At 35.6% G+C, this 23,624-nt stretch overlaps 2 protein-coding genes across 22 annotated transcripts in view; one reads left to right on the forward strand and one right to left on the reverse strand.

Annotated features, from left to right (window-relative positions):
- The window catches only part of fbxl4 (F-box and leucine-rich repeat protein 4), a 420,342-nt gene that overhangs the window by 204,656 nt on the left and 192,062 nt on the right, over nucleotides 1-23,624 (reverse strand). The window lies entirely within an intron of this gene.
- Nucleotides 1-23,624, forward strand: part of pou3f2b (POU class 3 homeobox 2b) — a 343,731-nt gene that overhangs the window by 121,917 nt on the left and 198,190 nt on the right. For 19 of the 20 annotated variants that reach the window (XM_087285087.1, XM_087285089.1, XM_087285096.1 and 16 more), the window contains one exon: nucleotides 1,483-1,545. In XM_087285087.1, coding sequence (XP_087141213.1) covers nucleotides 1,497-1,545 — 49 coding nt within the window. In that variant the 5' untranslated portion in view covers nucleotides 1,483-1,496. Of the gene's footprint in view, nucleotides 1-1,482; nucleotides 1,546-17,639; nucleotides 17,795-18,638; nucleotides 18,705-23,624 lie in introns of all 20 variants that reach the window. The other variant, XR_015510229.1, reaches the window with a different exon arrangement.

A 23,624-nucleotide genomic window follows, 5' to 3' on the forward strand; every position in this document is an offset into this window, starting at 1 on the left:
AGGTCCAGTAGGTACATTAATACCTCAAGGATACATATTAGTACCTAAAAAGTACAAAAGTGTTCCTCTGAAAATTTTTAGATACTAATATATACGTTTGAGGTACCAATATGGAGCGTTTAGGTATAAATATGAAAAGGTACCACCCTAGTGACAGCTTGCGTACCTTTATTTTTGAGAGTGTATATGAACAATACTTGTACAGCATTTATTAATCACAGTTTACAACATTTACTAATTCATTATTAACATCCAACTCTAACGTTAACTAACATGAACAAATACTGTGTATTGTTCTTGTTAATAAATGCATTAACTAACATCAACTAATACAACCTCATTGTAAATTATTATTATTATTATTATTGCTCCATTAAAATATTTATTTTCTCTTTGTCAAAGTCAACATGGTTGATTTAAATGTTACTTTCATCTACTATTTGAAAAATTACAATACATTCTTCGGTGCAATTCTTGCTGTGCCTTTGTGAGAATTACTAGTAATTTTATGACTGAACATTGTTTTTGTACTACTACTACTACTATTATAAATAATAATAATAATAATAATAATAATGAAAATAAATGTTACTTCATGATAATAGTGGTTACTAAAAAGAATAATTATAGAGCCTTTGCAAAAATACACGTACAAATAATGAAAACAAAAATATTGCTATTAATCACGGTCAGAATTTTTAAATCTGATCATTTAATCATAAATTAATTGTTTGGATGTAGATTTATTTTTATTTTAATTAAGTGTATGCTTGTTTTAAGATAATATGGTTAGGATAGCTGTCAAAAATATGTTTAAGTACAGAATAATAATAGTAAGCTGACCGAGCTTTGGCTGGGTCAGCTGGCGTTTCTGTTTGGAGTTTGCATGTTCTCCCTGTGTTCGCATGAGTTTTCTCTGGGTGCTCTGGTTTCCCCCACAAGTCCAAAGACATGCGGTACAGGTAAATTGGGTATGCTAAAAAATTGACTGTAGTGTATGAATTTGTGCATGAATGAGTGTGTATAGATGTTTCCCAGAGATGGGTTGTGGCTGGAAGGGCATCCGCTACAAAAGTTAAGATAGATTAGTGTGTGGTTTATTCCGCATCCATCCATCCATCCATCCATCCATCCATCCATCCATCCATCCATCCATCCATCCATCCATCCATCCATCCATCCATCCATCCATCCATCTATCCATCTATCCATCTATCTATCTATCTATCTATCTATCTATCTATCTATCTATCTATCTATCTATCTATCTATCTATCTATCATGTTACAATGTATATACACCTAACACAGATACACATTTATCTTCATATTAAATGATCACACACCTGTGAATTTATTTGCTTAAATTTGCTCATTTATATTAATAATGCCAAACTGTAAGTATCTGTTTAGGTCAGTGTTCATGCTTAGGCTTGCGTGTCCTTATGAGTTGTGTGGATCTCTGTGTCTTTCCTATCTGCAGATGTGGATGTGCTCATGGCAGAGGTGTGGAGCAGGTCAGGATGGATGAGGTTTCCAGGGCTGAGTGAGTACAAATGCTCTATCAATTCAAGACCCTATCTGGAGCTCATCGCCCCCTAGAGGCAGTCAGCAGCGCTGTCAATGCTTTTCTAAAACATACAAACCTAAAGGCATAGTTCATACACACAAAAACTTGTCATCGTTTACTCGCCCATCACTTTTTCCATACCAGTTTCATTCTTTTTTTCTTCTGTTGCATACAAGTAGCAGCCATTGACTTTTATAGTATATTTTTTTCCTATGAATGTCAGTGGCTCCAACGTTCTCCAACATATCTTGTATTGTGTTTAACAAAAGAAAGACTTGAGGATGAGTAAATGGTGAGGATATTTACATCCATCCATTACTACAGAACTACAACCATTACTAGCAGCATCTGTTACTTTTTCCTGTGCTTTTATGCGTACATCAGTTTCCTAGCAACTTTTTACCAACAAAAGCATAACTTTCTGATAGCAAAAACAACTTGATTTCTGTCTTTCAAACTTAAAAAAAAAACCTGAATTTTCGTAAAAAAACTTGTGAGGTACTGGCATAACTTTTGGTGGCGATTAGGTAACTGGTGCATAATTTAAGGGTGTATTATAAAAGTTATGGTATTTTTAGGGTAATTACATCATTAATTATGACTATAAACATTCACAGCCGAACTCTGAAATCTCAATAAAAGCTTTTAATATAAAAATGTCTAAAAATAACATCTATTCGGTACAGTCTTGAACAGTTAATGTGACATCTGTGGCCATTCTAGTCCCTGTAAACAATATCTGTGTATTAACAGTTCCCGTATATTGTGATTCACAAGTGTTTTCCGTTTATTTACGGATGTGAATTGCATTATGGGTGTTGATCTCTGCTCTGTCGACTTTTGATGTTAAAAATTCAACTGTACAGTTTAACAAAGTGGCTTTTATTGACACTTAAGTATAGTTTGAAATAATATAATATGTAAGAAAAAAATTATGTACTGAGAAATATGTCTGTGAAATATTAGAAAATCTACTGGCAATTTATTAAAATGATTTTGTACCGTAATATACTACACCAACTCATACAATACATCACTTTAAACTATTAAAAAGTTGATAAGAGTCACTTTTTTAAATTTTTTATAAGGTAAAACATTATTGAAAGAAATATCAAGGCCCCATAATGCAATTCAAAAGCATAAATAAACCACAAAGTGCAGAAAACTGCAAATTTACAGATACTTTACTTCTAGAATTCCAGTAGTTCCAGTATTAATAGCTCAGTTAAAAAAAAAAAAAAAACTGTTCAAATAGTTTAGATTTTGTGAGTTTAGCAGAGACTGCTCTCAGCCATGTGAGTGTGTTTGTTTCAGTGCATGATGTGTTATAAAAAGAGGCTGAGAGATTTGGTGTGTGCGTGTGTATGTGTGGCGGTAAGGGACAGGAGGGGCCGAGCAGAAATCAAATCACTTAATTGCTGCATTTTTCATCTCCATCTTTTGTTTTATGGCAGCGCTGGGCTCTAGAGTAGCCGCATGTGATTCATGGTTGTCAGGCAGGCAGCGAGCAGCACCATCCCTCACCAGGCAGCGCAGGCCCTACACCACACCAGCGCTATTACCCAGATGAATATGCCTCTGCATCGCTCTCCCCAAAGCCCACACACAACCGACCAGCTAATGCTAACACTGAGCACTGCTACTGGGACAACAAACAGAGACTGACGGAAGAGGCCCACGAAAGATAGAGAGAAATGTGGAAACAAAAACAGAGATAGTGACAGAAATACTAATTAAGACATTTCATGATGAGCAATATGAGTCATATGTGTGTGTGCAGATCTGTTTAGGTTGTAAAACAGATGCGACTGGTCCTTAACGCTTATTGGTCAGCACACTGTGATGCCAAATATATCCTGGCTACTTTTTTCGAGGGCTAGCAAAGTTTACAAGTTTTAAGTTTAACATGACTTGGGTTCAGAATTCTGAGCTAATATTTAGTTTTCTATAGCAACAGAGTCAATTGCAGACAGTGCTGAGTTTAAAGCAGCTGACTTGTGTAGGACTCAACCCCTAGGCTGAATATACTGTGTATCATATAAGTCGATACTGGTATTGATCAGACACAAACACGCACACACACTCACACATATGTATGTTTTTTTTGTATATAAAGTGTTAACTTGCAAAAACTACTAAATATAACATAATATAATATAATATAATATAATATAATATAATATAATATAATATAATATAATATAATGTAATATAATATAATATAATGTAATGTAATGTAATGTAATATAATATAATGTAATATAATGTAATGTAATATAATATAATATAATGTAATATAATATAATATAATGTAATGTAATATAATGTAATATAATATAATGTAATATAATATAATGTAATGTAATGTAATATAATATAATATAATATAATATAATATAATATAATATAAAATAATATAATATAATTTAATGTAATGTAATGTAATATAATATAATATAATGTAATATATTATAATGTAATGTAATATAATATAATATAATATAATATAATATAATATAATATAATGTAATATAATATAATGTAATATAATATAATGTAATATATTATAATGTAATGTAATATAATATAATATAATATAATATAATATAATATAATATAATATAATATAATGTAATGTAATATAATATAATGTAATATATTATAATGTAATGTAATATAATATAATATAATATAATATAATATAATGTAATGTAATATATTATAATGTAATATAATAAAATATAATATAATATAATATATTATAATGTAACATAACGTAGCGTAATGTAACGCAACGCAACGCAACGTAACGTAACGTAACGTAACGTAACGTAACGTAACGTAACAACAATGCCTTGCTTTGTAGCTCTCTGTCGCTCTGGGACAACCACAAACAAGTCTGTGGTCTACAACATAGAGAATACAACCGGCCTCTGAGCAAAAGAGAGAGGACTATGTAAGCTCTTCTGGTGCTCCTATTGGCTGTCGCTCAAGAACGTTGCTCTTCATTTGCATAAAGTTGAAGAATTCTCAACTTTGTTATGTCTCTTGACTCGTCCACCTGGCTCGCTCTCTGTTGAAATGAATGGTCGCTTGTTGCTTTGCTGCTGCAAGTCGCACGTAGTGTGAATGAGGCTTTAAAGAGTTTTTATTTTATTTAAATTATTTATGTTGTTTTTAAAATTCATTTTTTGAACAATTGCTTATGGACATTGCATTTTGCATGCTCATACATCATGTATTGCTCCTTTGAATACATATAAATTTTATATTTTTTTAATAAAGAAACACTAGTAATGTGATTTATTTAATTTTAAAAAGAATGTTTAATGTATTGTTATTAGCAAAACTCAAAATGGATAACCATTTTTACATTAGAATATTTTCTAAAGTAGAAATGTAAAAATACTTTTTCAATATTTTTGGATTTTAATGTGAACCAAAAAAAAAACAAATAACAATATAGTTTTGTATTTATGTACACTACCGCTCAAAAGATTGGGGGCAGTTTTTTTAATATATATATTTTTAAAGAAAATTATTCTGTTTATCAAAGCAGCATTTATAAAATGTAAAGAAAATGTTAAATTGTTAAATATTTATTAAAATAGTAATTAACTACTTTCGTATTGTATGTAGTTTAAAAAATGAAAATATTACTCCAGTCATTCATTCATTTATTTTCTTGTCGGCTTAGTCCCTTTATTAATCTGGGGTCACCACAGCGGAATGAACTGCCAACTTATCCAGCAAGTTTTTACGCAACGGATGCCCTTCCAGCCGCAACCCATCTCTAGGAGATGTCCACACATACACACACACAAACACACACTCATACACTACGGACAATTTAGCCTACCCAGTTCACCTGTACCGCATGTCTTTGGACTGTGGGGGAAACCGGAGCACCCACGCGAAGGCAGGGAGAACATGCAAACTCCACACAGAAACGCCAACTGAGCCGAGGATTGAATCAGCGACCTAGTGACCTTCTTGCTGTGAGGCGAACGTGCTACCCACTGCGCCACTGCATCACCTTACTCCAATAATAATAATAATAATAATAATAATAATAATAATAATAATAATAATAATAATAATAATAATAATAATAATAATAATAATAATAATTAATATTAGAGTAATTTCTGAAGGGCGATGTGGTGGTGCAGTGGGTAGCACAATCGCCTTGCAGCAAAAAGGTGGCTTATTTTAGCCTCGGTTGGGTCAGTTGGCATTTCTGTGTGGAGTTTGCATGTTCTCCTCGTGTTGGTGTGGGTTTCCTTCGGTGGACCAGTGGATAGCATGTTCACCTCAAAGCAAGAAGGTTGCTGGTTTGAGCCTGTGAGTTGAGTTCTGTGTGGAGTTTGCATGTTCTTCCTGTGTTGGGGTGGGTTTCCTCTGGGTGCTCTCGTTTCCCCCACAAGTCCAAAGACATGCAGTGTAGGTGATTTTGGGAAGGCTAAATTGGTCGTAGTGTATGTGTATGGGTGTTTCCCAGTGATTGGTTGCAGCTGGAAGGGCATCCGCCTGTGTAAAACATATGCTGGATAAGTTGGTGGTTCATTCCGCTGTGGAAACCCCAGATTAATAAAGGGACTAAGCCAAAAAGAAAATGAATGAATAAATGAATGACAACTGAAAGATCATGTGACTCTGAAGACTGCAGTAATGAAGCTGAAAATTCATCTGTAAAAATCACTGGAATAAATAGTTATAGTTAATTATTTTAAACCATAGATATATACATTAGATGTCGCCTGGCCTATTGTTGGCTTATTGGACGGAATGCATCAATAGCGCCGCCATCTTGCTACAGGGTAGCGCTCCTTTGAAATGAATGCGGGACCAAGGTACAGTGGAGGACTGTAGCCATCCAAAGCCAGAGATATACACATATATCTATGATCGGGAGTTTTCCTGGATGTTAGCATGTGACTTTTTTTTTCTAATTACAAAAATTATAATTTTACATTACTTTTTTAAATTGATGGATCAGTGACCGCACGGGCATTCCTGACAAAAAGCTTGTGTTTGTGTGTACAGAAATGTACTATTCACCCTCCGTGTTAAATTGAATCTAATCATATCCTGAAATACACCTCCTCTCCTGCTTTCATTTCTCATACTGACGGAGGGAGCGATTTGTTTGTGAATGAATCCCCCGAACGACTCATTCACTAATGTTAGCCGACAATAATACAAGTTTCTGGCCGTGCAGCATCTCGTCATATTTCTTTTGCATTGTTTGCTGATTTTATTCAACAAAACTAGCATAAGCAGAGTGTTTAGTGCGAGTTGGAGCTGCTTTGTCGTATGCTGAATGCAGTGACTTTTATCATCAATAACGTTACCTGATTAGCACAAAAGTTCAGAACATACAAAAACAGAAAAAAGCTTAATATTACCTATGAAATGTTCTGCCTTTGTGCTTTGTTTTCTTTGTTTGCTCGTTACTACACCCGTAGACAGCGCTAAAGACCTGCATCTTCACGTAATAACACTGTCTTGACTAGTGCGGTTGAATGACATTTGTCCTGGGAGCACTGTACTAATGTGGCGGCGCTATTGACGCATGCTCAGGGTCCCTATGCGATATCTAGTGTATATATCTATGATTTTAAACTACTTTCGAACAGTTATTTTATTGGGCAGTAACATTTCACAATTTTACAATTTGTACTGTATTTTTGATTAAATAAATGCAGCCTTGGTGAGCAGGATAAGCTTATTTTAAAACATTTAAAAATCCTACTGACCCCAAAATTTTACTGGTGGTGTGTGTGTATATATACACGTTTTCTTAAAGTAATAAATTAACTAAGTAACTAATCTAAAAGTTAAATTGCTAATATTTCTACCCAATTTTGTTCTTGTTTTTATTATTATGAAGCATCAGTGTTCAAAGAAATACAGCAGTAAAGTCTGTGATATTGTGAATGTGTGGCTATTTACACAATTTAGTGTGACTTCTCATGCCTGAAATGACGCACATAGTATTTATATTGTTGTATTTCTGTAACAACATCTCCTTTTTCAGCAGTGGTGTGGTCTGTTGCTGTGATTCAGTCTTCAGGTCAGCTAGAATCTGCTGTGAAGGAGCTTCTCCTGTTTAAATCAATAGGCTTGTCTTTCTGCGCGGTGTCCTTTTTTCTGTTCGGCGAGCTCAACTCCCGCACACTGAGTGTGTGTGCCGCTGTGAATGTGTACAGCGGGGAGTGCTGGTCAGTTCAGCAGCTTTCATCAGCCTAGAAACAGAGCGAAGGGCTTTTGTCAGTGAGTTTGCCTCCCTTTTGGCCTCATGCACGCTGCAGACACTTGAAGAGGGAGAAACCTCTGTGCTGGTTGAGCTCAGTTCTCTTCAGTTTCTTCTGAACTTCACACAGTAAGACAGTTGTTTGTTTGAAGCTAGTAGACACTTCTAGAGTTGCAGCAGTGGAGGATTTTAGGACACTTACACACATCTATCCTTGCTACTGTTTGCATTCATCTCGATGTCAGTTGCCTGGCTGGGAAGGACCTCCCAAAGTGATGTGATTTTAAGGACTTTGCACAATACATTTTGAAAAGTTTTCACAATTTAAAAAAACTTTTTTTTTATCTTTATGTTTTTTATTGACAAATACAGGATTTTTTTGTAACACTGTAAAGAATTTAGTTAAATTTAGTTAATCATTTCTTTAGTTAAAAAATTCTTACTAACCTAAAAGATTAGTCACAAATATTAATCACAATTATTTATATGTAATAATATATGTGTGAATATTATATTTTTTATTATGCAAATGTGATACACACATATGCATAGAAACAAAATATACAAAATAATTTAGCTAAATAGATTTAAATTTTATATATAATTTGTGTCATTAACATGTACTGTACACTCACCGGCCACTTTATTAGGTACACCTGTGTAACTGCTCGTTAACGCAAATTTCGATTCAGCCAATCACATGGCAGTAAACTCAATGCATTTAGGCATGTAGACATGGTCAAGACGATCTGCTGCAGTTTAAACCGAGCATCAGAATGAAGAAGAAAGGTTTGTTTGAACGTGGCATGGTTGTTGGTGTCAGACAGGCTGGTCTGAGTATTTCAGAAACTGCTGATCTACAGGGATTTTTACGCATAGCCATCTCTAGTGTTTACAGGGAATGGTCTGAAAAAGAGAAAATAACCAGTGAGCGGCAGTTCTGTGGGCACAAATGCCTTGTTGTAGCTAGAGGTCAGAGGAGAATGGCCAGACTGGTTCAAGCTGATAGAAAGGCAACAGTAACTCAAAAGCACTCGTTACAACCGAGGTATGGAGAAGAGCGTATCTGAATGCACGGCTCGTTGAACCTTGAGCCAGATGGGCTACAGCAGCAGAACACCACACCAGACCGAGGCTACAATTCACACAGACTTACAAAAATTTGACAATAGAAGATTTGAAAAACGTTGCCTGGTCTGATGAGTCTCTGTTTCTGCTGCGACATTCAGATGGTAGTGTCAGAATTTGTTGTTAACAACATGAAGGGACGGACACATCCTGCTTTGTATCATCGATTTAGGCTGGTGGTGGTGTAATTGTGAAGGGGGATATTTTCTTGGCACTCTTTGGGCCCATTAGTACAATTTAAGCATCATGTCAAAGCCACAGCCTACCTGAGTATTGTTGCTGACCATGTCCATCCCTTCATGACCACAGTGTACCATCTTCTGTTGGCTACTTCCAACAGGAGAACGTACCATGTCATAAAGCGCAAATCATCCCAGACTGGTTTCTTGAACATGACAATGAGTTCACTGTACTCAAATGGCCTCCACAGTCACCAGAACTCAATCCAATAGAGCACCTTTGGGATGTGGTGGAAACGGGAGATTCGCATCATGGATGTGCAGCCGAAAAATCTGCAGCAACTGCATGATGCTATCATGTCAATATGAACCAAAACCTCAGGAATATTTCCAGTACCTTTTTTAATCTATGCCATGAAGGATTAAGGCAGTGCTGAAGGCAAAAGGGGGTTCAACCCAGTACTAGTAAGGTGTGCCTCATAAAGTGGCTGGGAAGTGTATATTTTATGTCTAAAAATAAACATTAAAATAAACATTTTCTAAAATTTATGCATGCATGTGTGTATTTATATACATAGTAAGTAAACACTGGACACACACATACAGTATATTGTCAAAACATACTTTTATTTTGGAAGCGCGATTAATTTTTGCCCAGCACTAGTTTTATTTGTACATTTTTTTTATTAATGCTAATAATTTAATAACACTGTTAAGCATATCATTAGTAAATAAAGGGAATCTGTATTTCAGAGCAGTTATATATATATATATATATATATATATATATATATATATATATATATATATATATATATATATATATTTTTTTTTATATATATTTTTTTTATTACAAAGGAACAGCGTGAAATGACATGAAATGACACAACACTAAAAGCTGTGCTATATAGGGAAAGATGTTTATCTTTTTTTGTGGCTACTGTTTGCAGTCATCACAGTGTCAGTTACTTGGCTGGAGCACAAACTAACAAAAATATTTAATTTCACCCCAGTCCCCTTGCCAGATTTTTTTGTAAGCCAATAAGCTGAGCAGTAAATGTCATGTGACTAATGAATTTGGAGTGTCATGTCAGTGCTGATTGGCTAATGGCTGAACCGTGACTTCAAAGGTGGCAGATAGAGAGTATTATAAGTCCATTTCATGCTTTAAATAACCCTCAAAAAAAGCTTTTTTCTCTCATACAGAAAATGGAGTAAGGGTTGGTGTTCACTGTGTATTTGTATTGTATTTTGGTAAAATTAAACTTAAAATTAAATTAAACTATTTTGTTAGAAAAATACACAATTTAATTTAATTATTGTTTAATTAATTTTTTTAATTTTTAATTTTATTTTATTTAAATGCACATTATCACAGGAGAGTCATAATAAACATTTGTATGGGTTCTAATTTAAACTTATATATATATATATATATATATATATATATATATATATATATATATATATATATATATATATATATATATATATATTAGAATATTTTTGTGTTTATGTTATTATAATATAATATTATTGTGGAAGATTTCACTTATACAGTAATTGCATTTAAATAGTTTGAACAGTTTAATAAGGTTTATCTATCTATCTATCTATCTATCTATCTATCTATCTATCTATCTATCTATCTATCTATCTATCTATCTATCTATCTATCTATCTATGTATCTATCTATCTATCTATCTATCAATCTATCTATCTATCTATCTATCTATCTATCTATCTATCTATCTATCTATCTATCTATCTATCTATCTATCTATCTATCTATCTATCTATCTATCTATCTATCTATCTATCTATCTATCTATCTATCTATCTATCTATCTATCTATCTGTCTATCTGTCTGTCTGTCTGTCTGTCTGTCTGTCTGTCTGTCTGTCTGTCTGTCTGTCTGTCCGTCCGTGTGTGTGTGTGTGTGTGTGTGTGTGTGTGTGTGTGTATACAGTCAAACTAGGGTGAATCTGCCTTCAGCTACTATGCCCCCTTCCAGCTTCCCGAAATAATCAGTTGTGCTCCAACATTAGGTACATTCAAATCAAGACTTAAAACACACCTGTTTAGCTGTGCCTTTACTAAGTGAGCACTGCGCTACTTCCCACAGAATGCATTATTATGTCTTTCTTTGCTTTTTCATACTTTTATAGCCTGTTTTAACACCTTTTTAAATTTTTTTTATTCTTTTAATCATTTTTATTTTCTTCTTTCTTATCTACTTGTTTATGTAAAGCACTTTGAAATACCATTGTGTATGATATGAAATGTGCAATGTAAATAAACTTTCCTTGACTTGCCAAATTGGACAGGACAAAATCTGGAATCCTATAGGATTTTCAAACCCAAAGAAATATGTTAAATTTCGATTCACACCAATCGCGACTCACATCATGCTTTCCACTGATTTACTACCAATCCCACTGGTTCAGTCAGAAAGTAGTTTCATCCTTTTTTTCTCTATTCAGTTAAGGTTTTTCAGCAAATATAAGAAAAAAGAACAGCTTTGTAATCACACTGCTACAACACGTAACAAAATTTAGTTTCGAGAATTGGGCTCATTCTAAAATTCTGCTGTTTATTACTACCTTCTTGTAGTGCAGTGCATAAAAAGCCGAACTCCTGTCAAACTGCTTTAAATTATGAATAGTTTGACAAGCTACGGTTTCAAAGTAGTTTCCTCAACAACGATGGCAGTGAAACAACAAAGGCACATGTAGCTGCCCTTTGGCACACACAAGTACACACAATCTTATGCAGGATATCACTATTTCTGATGGAGAAGCGACACACACACACACACACACACACACACACACACACACACACACTCACACACTCACACACACACACACACACACACACACACACACACACTCACATGCACACACTCACATGCACACACACTTATATTTTAGATGAGTTTCTTCACAGAAGGTGGTTCATTTTTTTGATCCTGCGTGTGTGTTTGGACACTGTGTCTTTAAATATTCATCTCAAGGTCAAAGGAGAGAGCGTTTGATGTTCATATCATGTTTTCTCTCAGCACATTCAGTGCTAGCCAATGTCTGTTATCGCTGACGCTCAACTCTCAATGTCATTGGATTGTGTGTGTAAGTTGTATCGTATTTTCAATGTGCCTGATCCAAAATGCCATGTGGTTAAGTGGCCTGCTCCTGGGAGTCCTTATTATCCGAGTAATTCATCACTCCTTACCACACACACACACACGTGCGCACACACACACAGTTGGGCCCAAAACACCACTAATATGTTATTTACTCCACTCAACTGTCACAGTCCTAAAGAACAGGGACAGAAAGAGGAAGAAAATGAAGTCGGAGCAGCTCAGGACTGAATTGAGAACTTAATCAGGAGATGTATGAAGTAAATCTGAGTGAGTTTATAATGAGCGGATGTACTGCGAGACGCGTACTCTCAGTAATGATGAACATGTTGTCCATCTGAGACTCATCCATGTTCTCTCATCTTCCTCAAGCTGTCACACACACGCATACACACACACACACACACACACACTCTGAACTAGAAGACTTTACACTCTGCTACCAGCTCATGCATTTTTTATTCTTACTGTTCAAAAGTTTTTGAAAGAAGTCTCTTTTTCCCACTATGGTTGTATTTTTTTGATCGGAAATAAAAAAAAGTGAAATGGCTATATTGTAAAGCCGTATTTTACTTTAATATATATAGTAAATGTTACATTCTCAGGATTATTATGTCAGTGTCACATGATCCTTCAGAAATTATTCTAATGCTCATGATCAAGTTTTCATATTGTTATCAATGTCAAGAATTGTGCTGCTTAAACTTTTAGTGGAAACCAAGATGTTGAAGTGTTGATTGATAAATTACATTTCTGTTCAATGTGTTAAATCAAAATAGTCATTTACTAAAATAGTAATTAGGCTACTAACTGCATACATTTGTACAGAAGTGCATTATATCAAAATATCATCAGTGCACTACAAATACTATGGTTCCAAAATTGTGTTTTTCAGTAATGCTACAAAGCGTTCAATTTTGGTTCCCCATAGAACCTTTTAGTGAAGAGTTCCTTATAAGGAACATTTTAGTAATCTGAAAAACGTTTTTGTGCAATGAATACGTTTACATGGACACCAATAATCAGATTTTAATATGATTAAGACTATACTCTGATTAAGAGTCTACCATGTAAACAACGATTTTTGATTAATTTAATCCAACTAAAGTCATAATCAAACTAAACAGAAATTTAATTAAGACACGTGGAGTTTACCGATTTTAGTCGCATTATTAAAGTGTAGTACAGACATGTAAACACTACAATTAAACTATTACTGTCGTGTTGGATTTTCACCGCATTTTGCGACAGGATAGTCTATAAACGACTGTTTAACACTATTTACTGCACCTACTGAGTCAGTGAAGGACTACAAACACCTGCATCGCAAAATGCTTGAGTTTTTTTCCATACGGTGTGCAGTATAAAATTCTGTATAAACAACACTTTTCCAGCAGTTCATACTCGCATCCAATACCTCAGTTTGTGATAGGGGGCATGCATGAAATATCCCTGAATGAAAGGGAAAGTGCCAAACTACAGTTAAAGTCAACAAATTAAAAATGAAACACTCAAAATTACATGAAACTCTGGAGGCCTGTATGAAAAATGCAGGCTTGAGTCCAATCTTGTTTTAAACTTCCAAAAATTGCAATTTAAAATGTAATGATCAAATATCAAAGGCAAAGACACTAAAATAAAATGCAATAAAAATAAATTATGCAAAATACAATTCAATAGATACATACATATTTATTTATTGTCCCTCTGGAATACTTCATTCTGATTGTTCAGTCGTGACATTCCAAGGTATGCTGTTTCAACCACTCAACCTAATAAAACTGGCTTATCTGGGTACTTTGAATCACCACATTTTAAATGCCTTTAAATGTCACTTTCAGCTGTATAGAAATGTCTTGAAAAATATCTAGTAAAATACTATTTACTGTCATCATGGCAAAGATAAAATAAATCAGTTATTAGAAATGTGTTATTAAAACTATTATGTTTAGAAATGTGTTGAAAAAAATATTCTTTTCGTTAAACATAAATTATGGAAAAAAATTAACAGGGGGGTTAATAATTCAGGGGGCTAATAATTCTCACTTCAACTGTATATATTTTATGCACTGTTCTTTCCTGCTACTGATCACTGACTGCTTGGTATTGTCTTGTGACTGAATAATAAATAGGTTAGTATAAGCTGCACTCAGCTGTTTCTCTTTTTGCAAGCTTTGCTTTTTAGTAAAGAGTTAGTAAATTACTAAAGCTCAGATCATTGTTTTGTATCCAACTGTTCACTTTTGTGGCAAGTAGCCACATAATAAGCATGGTCATATACAATCAGGTGGTTGTTTTTGCAGAATAAAGCCATTTTGTCTTTTAGGTTGTTTTCAATCATGTGGTTCTGGTGATGCACAAAATTCAATTGGAGGACAGGAAGTAAAAAACTGAATTAGAGACATAGAGAGGAAGTCCCTTGCAATTTATACCTTATTTTAAAGAAGATATCTATTGAAAATAACCACACATGTTGAGCATGATGCTTATGATATCTTTGCCTGTCATCGAGGCGGTAGACTGAAGATTACGTTACATGAATAAATAAATACTAAAGTGTTTGGAAGCATGCTATAGATAATTTCTTGAATTAAACTGTTGTAGTAATTATGTTGTTGCTGTGGACAAAACTGTAGTAATAAACTAATTATTCTACAGGCTTCAGTTCTCTATGCTATAATTATACACCATCACGATGCACCACAGTTTACACTAATGTTACAGTATTTATTATCAGTTTACTATGCTACAGTATTCTGTAGCATTCATTAAGGAGGGGTCGTACACTTTTACACTTTACTATGTTGTTCAAAAATATGTTTATTAAAAAATACTATAGATTTTTCCCCATGTGGATATCTTCCAGGCATCATGAAAGAACTGATGAAAGCATACAAAAGCGTGGACGCATAGTCTACATTGTTATTTATTTATTTTTGTAAGGTGGAAGTGCTCCACAATAATAACCGTCTAGTTTTGTCGCAAGGGTCACATTTCTTTTTTGTTCTGTCGACGAAATTACAATCAACAAACATTCACGGTTGCTGCGCATCTCGATGTTACCGTTACGGTTGTTTATTCTGCTGAAATGCCAGTAAAGACATTGATTATTGCAAAACAAGATGGATTTTATTGCAGGAATTACATGGCGGGGTACGTTATTTACATTCTGCTTGATTTTGTATAAGTGATTGGGTTTGTATCTGATTTGTATATAACACATTAGCATATAATACACATAGCTAGGCCTGTATATAGTAGTATACCTGTATCTTTATTAGTACTGTCAAACAAATTATCGCGTTCAAAAGAAGTTTGTACACATTGGATGTGTTGGATGTATTGACTAAATGTTGATTACAAGATGCCATTTTTTCTGTTTTTCAGCCAGTTTTTTTTATATTAATAATGACGTTCTTTTCATATTAATTTGATTATATTAAATGTCTTTTTTTTTGTATTTCCTACTTTAAACTTAATTTCTTGGTTTTGAAAAACAGATGTCCATTTGGGCCTAAATGAGTTGAATAAACTGACATAAGCCATATATATATCTCGGAGCAGTTGATCTGCGTGTGCTGCGTCTCTTCTGTTTCTCACCTCTCGCTGTCATAAGACGCTTCAGTGTAATGTCAGCCAGCAGAGCAACAGCGCAGCATCAATAGCTAGTGTCAGTCACAGTGCTGTTTGAATCAGCAGCCTGTCAGACGACTGTTGTTCTCTCTGATTTTACATATGTCACCAACACCGACATCTGATGCCATCACTCCACACCGCCAACCGGCACAGACGCTGAGTACACAAAGATACACACAGTGTGCTTCATTTGGGGCCTTGTTTGCGTGGTTTTCCAGCTTTTTAGTAACTTATTGACCAAAGTACAAAAAACTGGTTTCTCAAGACATGTACGCTATCAGAGTTTTGGCACAGTTACAACTCTGCTCCCATAAGGCTGTGTAGTGACATTTAGCATCAAGTCTATTTAGTCCCATGGTCCACAGAGTATAGTTGCTAATCTGTGTAGAGTTCTCAGAACAGCTGGATTCATGTTAAACCCCTGTCTTGTGTGGGGTTTGATACAGGGCTCAGCTAGTGTTGTGTGTTGTGTTGTGGGACACATCCAGGGGCAATTTGTTTTAAATGATTATTTATGCAGTGCAAGTTTGAAAGTTCTCCTTACGACACCCTCGAAAGAAAGAAAGAATGATTCCACTCAATCGTTGAGACAACATAAAGTTATTAGGTTAACTTATTAGTTTTTTTTTTTTTTTTTTTACAAATGTAAGTGGATTGAACATAAAACTATTAGGTTGTTTAAAAAATGTTTGGCTAAAAATCAAGATTTTCTCCTGATTCTATTGATGTAAATTAAAAGTTAATATGAGTCTGCTACTTTTATTGTTTTTTTCTCAAATAATATTAGGCCTATGTGTAGGTCTACTGTTGATTAAAATGCTACATTTTGTAAAGACAATGGACTTGAATAGACTTTAACTTTAACCTGTCCTGATTGTTAATGCACAGTAAAGTGATGACATCAGAATACTATTCATAATTCTTAAGATGATTTATTTTGTTTGAGACATACGCTTGTCATTTGTGATTTACAACATTATTAGACATTATTAGATTATTATTTTTTTTTAAATTGGTAAAATGAAACATTTGTCATTATCAGATTCCCTCTTGCATTATATTTAACGTTATTTAGGCTAGAGTAGTTATACTGACACTGTTAAACATTTATTTTCATGCACAACACGCTTTGAAAAAGTTTGCTATAAAAAAATGATCAAATTCCTGTCATAATCATAACTCTAAAATGCGATATGATAATTTAAATGATGTGCGCACTTTCGGTTTCATTTTATCTGCCGAGTGTGCTTATGTCATGGCTGCCGTCATTCAGAGAAAAAAAGAAACACACATGCAAATCATACTTCCTGTACGGCTCTCAAACAATCGCTCTGTGAATCAAACGGAATATTATTTACAACTTTATTACCTGTTATTCACAGCCTATGCAGGTTCTGTTCACTAAAGTGCTTATTTTTCACGTGGGTCCTCTCTGTGGTAAACACTAAGCTCCTGCTCAGCTCACGTGTGATTTCATGGCAACATTAGATGAAAACAGAAATTTAATTTTTTGTGGTGCATTATACCTTATTAATTCAGTGGTAGACTTTTTCAACACAATTTGGAGGTGTCCACCTTGCTGAGCAATGTATATAAAACAATGTGAAGACTTGTGCGATCACCTTTATGCCTCTCTCCTGACCTTGAAAATATAATTGGTTGAATCGTGATTGCGTTGTTTTTTCGTCTTTAAAATGAATGCGGTATGACGCCGTTCCTTTTCACAGTTACCAGCTGACCGCTTACCTCCGTATGGACAGTTTTTCCGCTAATACCAGTTTGTTCAGTGGCTCTGCATGTACGTTGGCGGACTTGAGATGCAGAGAGGAGTTGAGTGTGCCAGCGGGATTCGAGACCAGTGATGAACGGTTTCAGAAAGTGGGTGAGACAAAAACAAAAGCCAAAAATGAAAATAACTAATTAACAGGGTAAGAATGTGGTAAAACCTGAAAACGTGGTAAAAATCAGATGAGGGTTTTTGTTTTTCTGGATTGCTTGTGAAAACACTGTCAGTTGGATTTAAGGAAGTGGGTGGGCGGGTCAGTCCATGCTTTTGATAACACTATCATTTGGGTTTAGCGATGGAGGAGAGAGGTTTAGTTGAAAGCTGCCTCTTGTGAATTTATGCGAGAACAGCAGGTGTGAATGGCACTCGTGAGAGAAATTTGAGGCCTGAAAAAGTGTACACAACGGCCACGGGTGGATTTGCGAAAACAAAATCTGCAAAAAAACAACAACCCAGGCTCATTCTGAAATTGTAACTCTATATACATTACTGGTAAGCGCCAAATACGTCTCAGGAGCTACTTTTTTGCATTTTTTGTTTTCGCGGATCCATGAGAGGCTGCTGTGTACGCTTTTTAAATCTCAAATTTCTCTTGCGAGTGCCAGTCGCGCCTGCTGTTCTCGCATAAATCCACCAGAGGCTGCTGTTGACTGACTTAATGACTGACTGACTGACTGATCGACTGATCAACCCTCCTCTATCCCTAAACCCAACCAATTTTATTGATTGACCTGCCCACCCACTTCCCTAAACCCAACCAACAATTTTCAAAGGCAATCCAGAAAAAGAAAAGCCCATGTCTGATTTTTACCACGTTTTCAGATTTTAACACATTCTCACCCTGTTATTTACTTGTTTATTTTATTTTTTTGGATTCTGGAACCGTTCTTCACCGGACTCGCACCCCTTCATCATGGTCAACTCCTCTCTGCTTCTCAAGTCTGCCGATGTATATGGCGAGCTAACTGGACAAACTGCTTACAGCAGGAAAGCTGTCCATACGGAGGTAAGCATTCAGCTGGTAAGCTCGAAAAAGAATGCATTCATATCACCCCGAAGCGTTCATTAAAAAAATTAAATGCAGCCATATGTATCTCTAGGTACATAATTTGCGGTCTCCAGAAACGTATATAGGACTACGTTTTCAGAATGAGCCTATGTCGAATAAAACTACTGCCTGGGACATATTTGGCGTATTCCAAAAATGTATATAGGGGTACATTTTCAGAATAATCCTGGGTTGGTTTTCTTTCTTTGTTCACTGCAGCAAAATTAACCATTTTAAACGTAGAATATACACATTGACAGGTTCATCAATGTGTATTACAAGCTGAACATTTACATAAATATATTACATTTATATTTTTATGATCACTCACAGTTTTAGTTTAACATTCTTTTTACTTTTTATTTTATAGTATGGATTTTAGTACACATTTTTACTTTATGTCTCAGAACTGCAACATTGTCCAGGCATCTCACAGCTTGACTTTAAAGCGTACCATGTGAATTTACAAAGTTTACAAAATACATTTCACAAAGTGTCTTTAAAACCTGAATTAATACGTCAATGAGAGACCCAAGTGATCTTATAAGGCAGTTTTACGTTCTTATTTTAAACTTTCACACAGTTTTTATTATTTTTGTAAACACCTTCTATACCTGTTTTATTTGCTTAAAGACATTTTCAGCAATATATTTATTCTCAGTTCGCTGCAGCCGAGCCAAATTAACCTTCATAGGCCTGTTTAGGGTGTACATGTTGTCAGGTACAGTGCGTGACTGTGCAACAGCAGCCTTTTGTTGAATTATACTGGCGTTCACATGTGAGGGTTGTTGTCGGTGGGAGGGTGAGATTTGGGGGTGTTGGAGCTGGTGAGTGTGGATCTGACAGGAGGCTGGATGGGAGAGAGAGCCTGAGGGAGGCTTGGCAGGGGGCCTGGCGCTGACCCAATATGGGCCCGCTGGTCTTTGATGCTCCGGGGCTTCCAGGGCAGCTGGGGGTGCGAGTGGGGGGAGAGTGAAACATGCAGGGGGGGAAAAAAAAGGTTACCTGTGGATCTGCCGACCTTCAGCGCGGAGCGGGGAGAGGAAGCTTTGAAGTGAAGCCAGGTTGAAGAGCAGCATCGATCGCCAGGGAGCAGAAAGAGAAGGAGAGCCAGGGAGATGTAGATATTGAGGATGGCATGAGAAATACAGGGGAGGGAAGGAGGAATATGAAAGAAGAGTGGCGAGGGCAAGACCACGAGTCAGCGCTGTAAAATAGAAGGCATATTTAGCTCTTCACTGGTATGTCGGGATGTATTTTAGCACACAGGATGGATATATGTGTTAGATTTGGGTGTTTTGGGCATTTTAGTCCTTGATTGAACGCTGCAAAGGTGATTGTGATGGAGAAAATGAAAAAGGCACTGGAATTAGGGCTGCACAATATATCGTTTCAGCATCGATATCTCAATGTGTGCATCCGCAACAGTCACATCACAAGATATGCATGATATTTGAGTTGACTTTGCAGTGTATTTTTTTACTTTTAAATACACAAAAATGTAAAGCATTTACTGTTTATTTCACTTTTATCTTTGCTTCATTGCGTTCATCTATGCTTGTAGTTTGTTTATTACATTTTATGCATAATTCCTGCCCTACAGAATCATCCCAATCAATCAAAACGAACACATTTGATAACACTTTAGGGACCAATTCTCACTATTAACTCGTTGATTGTTAGCTTGCATGTTATTGGGATATTGGCTGCTTATTAGTACTTATAATCTACATATTCTGCATGATCTTATTCCTTATCCTCAACCCAATTCTTAATCTGCCTTAATATCTATTAATAAGGAGAATATTTGAAGTTTATTGAAGGAAAAAGTCAGATTTAATGGTTTGCTAATAGCGAGAATTGAGCCTTGAAATAAAGTGTAACTATATAAATTCTTTCCAAATTGTGTTATTTAATCATTTGTTGAAATTGTATAGATACAGTGTTTTGCAATATAGATTTTTTTCCAATATCCTGCAGCCCTAACTGGAATCATGAAATGTTGTAACTGGAGTCCTAGTTAATCATAACATTGTGATGTCTGTATGGAATATATTGCAATCACTTTGTGTGAGCATTACTTGATGGCAAAGGTAAACTGCTTAAAAAAAATGGGTGAAATGAGACAATTAAATATTTCAATAATCATCGAAATTAGGCGGCATGGTGGCGGAGTGGGTAGCGCTGCTGCCTCACAGCAAGAAGGTTGCTGGATCAAGCCTCAGCTTGGGTCAGTTGGCATTTCTGTGTGGAGTTTGCAGGTTCTTCCCGTGTTCGCATGGGTTTCCTCTGGGTGCTCCATATTCCCCCACAGTCCAAAGACATGTGTTATAGGTGAGTTGGGTAAGCTAAATTGTCTTTAGTGTACTGTATGTTGTGTGAATGCAAGTGTGTTTGGATGTTTTCCCAGTGATGGGTTGCAGCTTGAAGGGCATCCGCTGCATAAAACATAACATACCATAAACTTAAAACATAAGTTAGCAGTTCATTCCGCTGTGGCGACCCCTGATTAATAAAGTGACTAAGCCGAAAAGAAAGTGACTAAATGAATGAATGAATACATGACCAAAATTAACTTGTTAGTTTTCACTTGATTTAAAGTAGACTTTTGCACTGACAAAATAAATTAATATGAATTAACTGCTACTCTTTTGACCCCTTTGCTTATCAAGAATCCTGAAAAAAGCAATATAGGCTTATTGGAAAATTTTTTTTAGCTTATATATTTGTGAAACCAGAAAAATCCACATAAACGCTTGACAGCAGTTTGACCGGGCAGTATATGAAGCCAACAACTTTTGTTCCTTTTCACACTAATGATTTACATGACAGACTTATCAACTAACAAAGGATTATTCCATGCAGTTTGAATATGGTTGCCTATCCGTTCTATCATTATATGGACAATTTTCCTAGTGTGGTCTGTTTGTTCTGTGTTGTACTTGGGATGGAGAACGCTCGGGTTTAAGTCAAGTGAAGCACTATTCCACAAAAGAGATTATACCAATGCAAAACTGCATGGTCACAGTGCACTTTTCTCTTAAAGGTTTGCCTTTGGAAGCTTTGTGCTTGGGCTAGAGAAGGGTTTAGCTCAGTGATCCGCTAGGTGATCTTCACAACATGTACAAAAAGGAAGTTGTGATGTACGCAATACTGTTTCTGGGTCCAAACCGCTACTCATTTGAATTGAGAATATATTCGTTTATGACCACCTTTTTAGTCATATCACACATTAAAGTGAATTTTATTTAGAATCATGGTGTACACAACAGTCTATAAACTTGCTGCATCACAGACAACAAAATTTGAACAATATTAGCATATTAGGCATGGTTATATATATTGCGATTGTGATTTTCAAAAGTAATACATCGCTTTATAAATGTTTATTATTACCATTTGTTGAGTCCGGAAGTCGATTTGGCGTCACACTTAACAAGTGGATAACAAAACGTGTTTAATTTAAGTAACATTTAATTTGAGATTCACAAAAAATGTACACAGCACCCTCTAATGCATTTGTCATCTGAAACGTGCAATGAAACGTAACTGGAGTAATGTAATTTTACAAAAATAGAGGCTGAGACCTTGCAGGTGGATAGGCATCCGCTGCGTAAAACATATGCTGGATAAGTTGGCGGTTCATTCCGCTGTGGCGACCTCAGATTAATAAAGGGACTAAGCCGAAAAGAAGATGAATGAATGAATAAACAGAAGCTGAGGCACATATTTCCTATGAGCCTGGGTTGCAAATAAGTGTCTCACAGTAAATTAGTTTTAGTTTTTACTCATTTCAGTTTTAGGTTAACCCATAAAAATGAGAAATTACCTTTTTTTATTAAAGTGATCTGTTTTTAATGTGACAAACATCAAGTCAGGTTTGTGGTTTTACTATAATATTGACTACAATTAAAATCATAAATATCTGTAATGGGATTATATGATAGATATTAGTGTAAAGCATTTCCACATGTGAAGATGGAAGGCTCTTCACTTTTGCTCTGGCTTCACCTTTGCGTTGTTGTGGTTTAATGACTCTAATGTATGGCTATAGAGGCAGAATGTCATCTCTTAATGTGCCTGAGCAGATGTTCTTGCGTGTGTGTGTGTGTGTATGTGTGTGTGTGTGTTGGATCTGCTGAGTCCTGGACGTCTGGCTGTGCAGGAGCAGATCAGAGGCTCTCCCTCCTCCTCTCTCTGGCTTCACAGTTCTCTGCACTGGTCCCTGCTGAGATACGACTCCCACCGCACTCCTGCTCCTCTCAGGCTCATAGTCTCCACCCAGACATCATTTCTCCATGGGTACTGAAAACTGCTCTGCTGCAGAGAGAACGAGAAGCTTCAGATGCATGCACTGAGCTTGCGTGTAAAACTGATGGTGGTGAGCTGCTTTTATTTGCGGGTGCAGATGTTACAGTGGTTTGATTGGACATCAAATGATGACTTTACATGGTAATAATATTATGATGTATATCGTGTAGAAGTCATCAAAATAAAAAAACTAAAGCAAAATATGATTCATGTTAACAAGAATTGCAGATGCACTTCAGCATGCAGCATACAGCAGTTTTCATTCATTCATTTTCTTTTCGGCCTAGTCCCTTTATTAAACATGGGTCGCCACAGTTGAATGAACTGCCAACTTATCCAGCATATGTTTTTACACAGCAGATGCCCTTCCAGCTGCAAACCATCTCTGAAATCATCCATACACACTCATTCACACACATATACTACTTCCTATTTAGTTTATTCTGTTCACCTAACGTGTTTTTTTTTTTTTTTTTGGACTTGTAGGGGAAACCAGAGCACCCAGGGGAAACCCACGCGGACACAGGGAGAACATACAAACTTCACACAGAAATGCCAACTTACCCA

Source organism: Danio rerio, chromosome 16, assembly GCF_052040795.2.
Source record: "Danio rerio strain M-AB ecotype USA chromosome 16, GRCz13ab, whole genome shotgun sequence".
In the NCBI taxonomy this organism is placed as follows: Eukaryota; Metazoa; Chordata; class Actinopteri; order Cypriniformes; family Danionidae; genus Danio; species Danio rerio.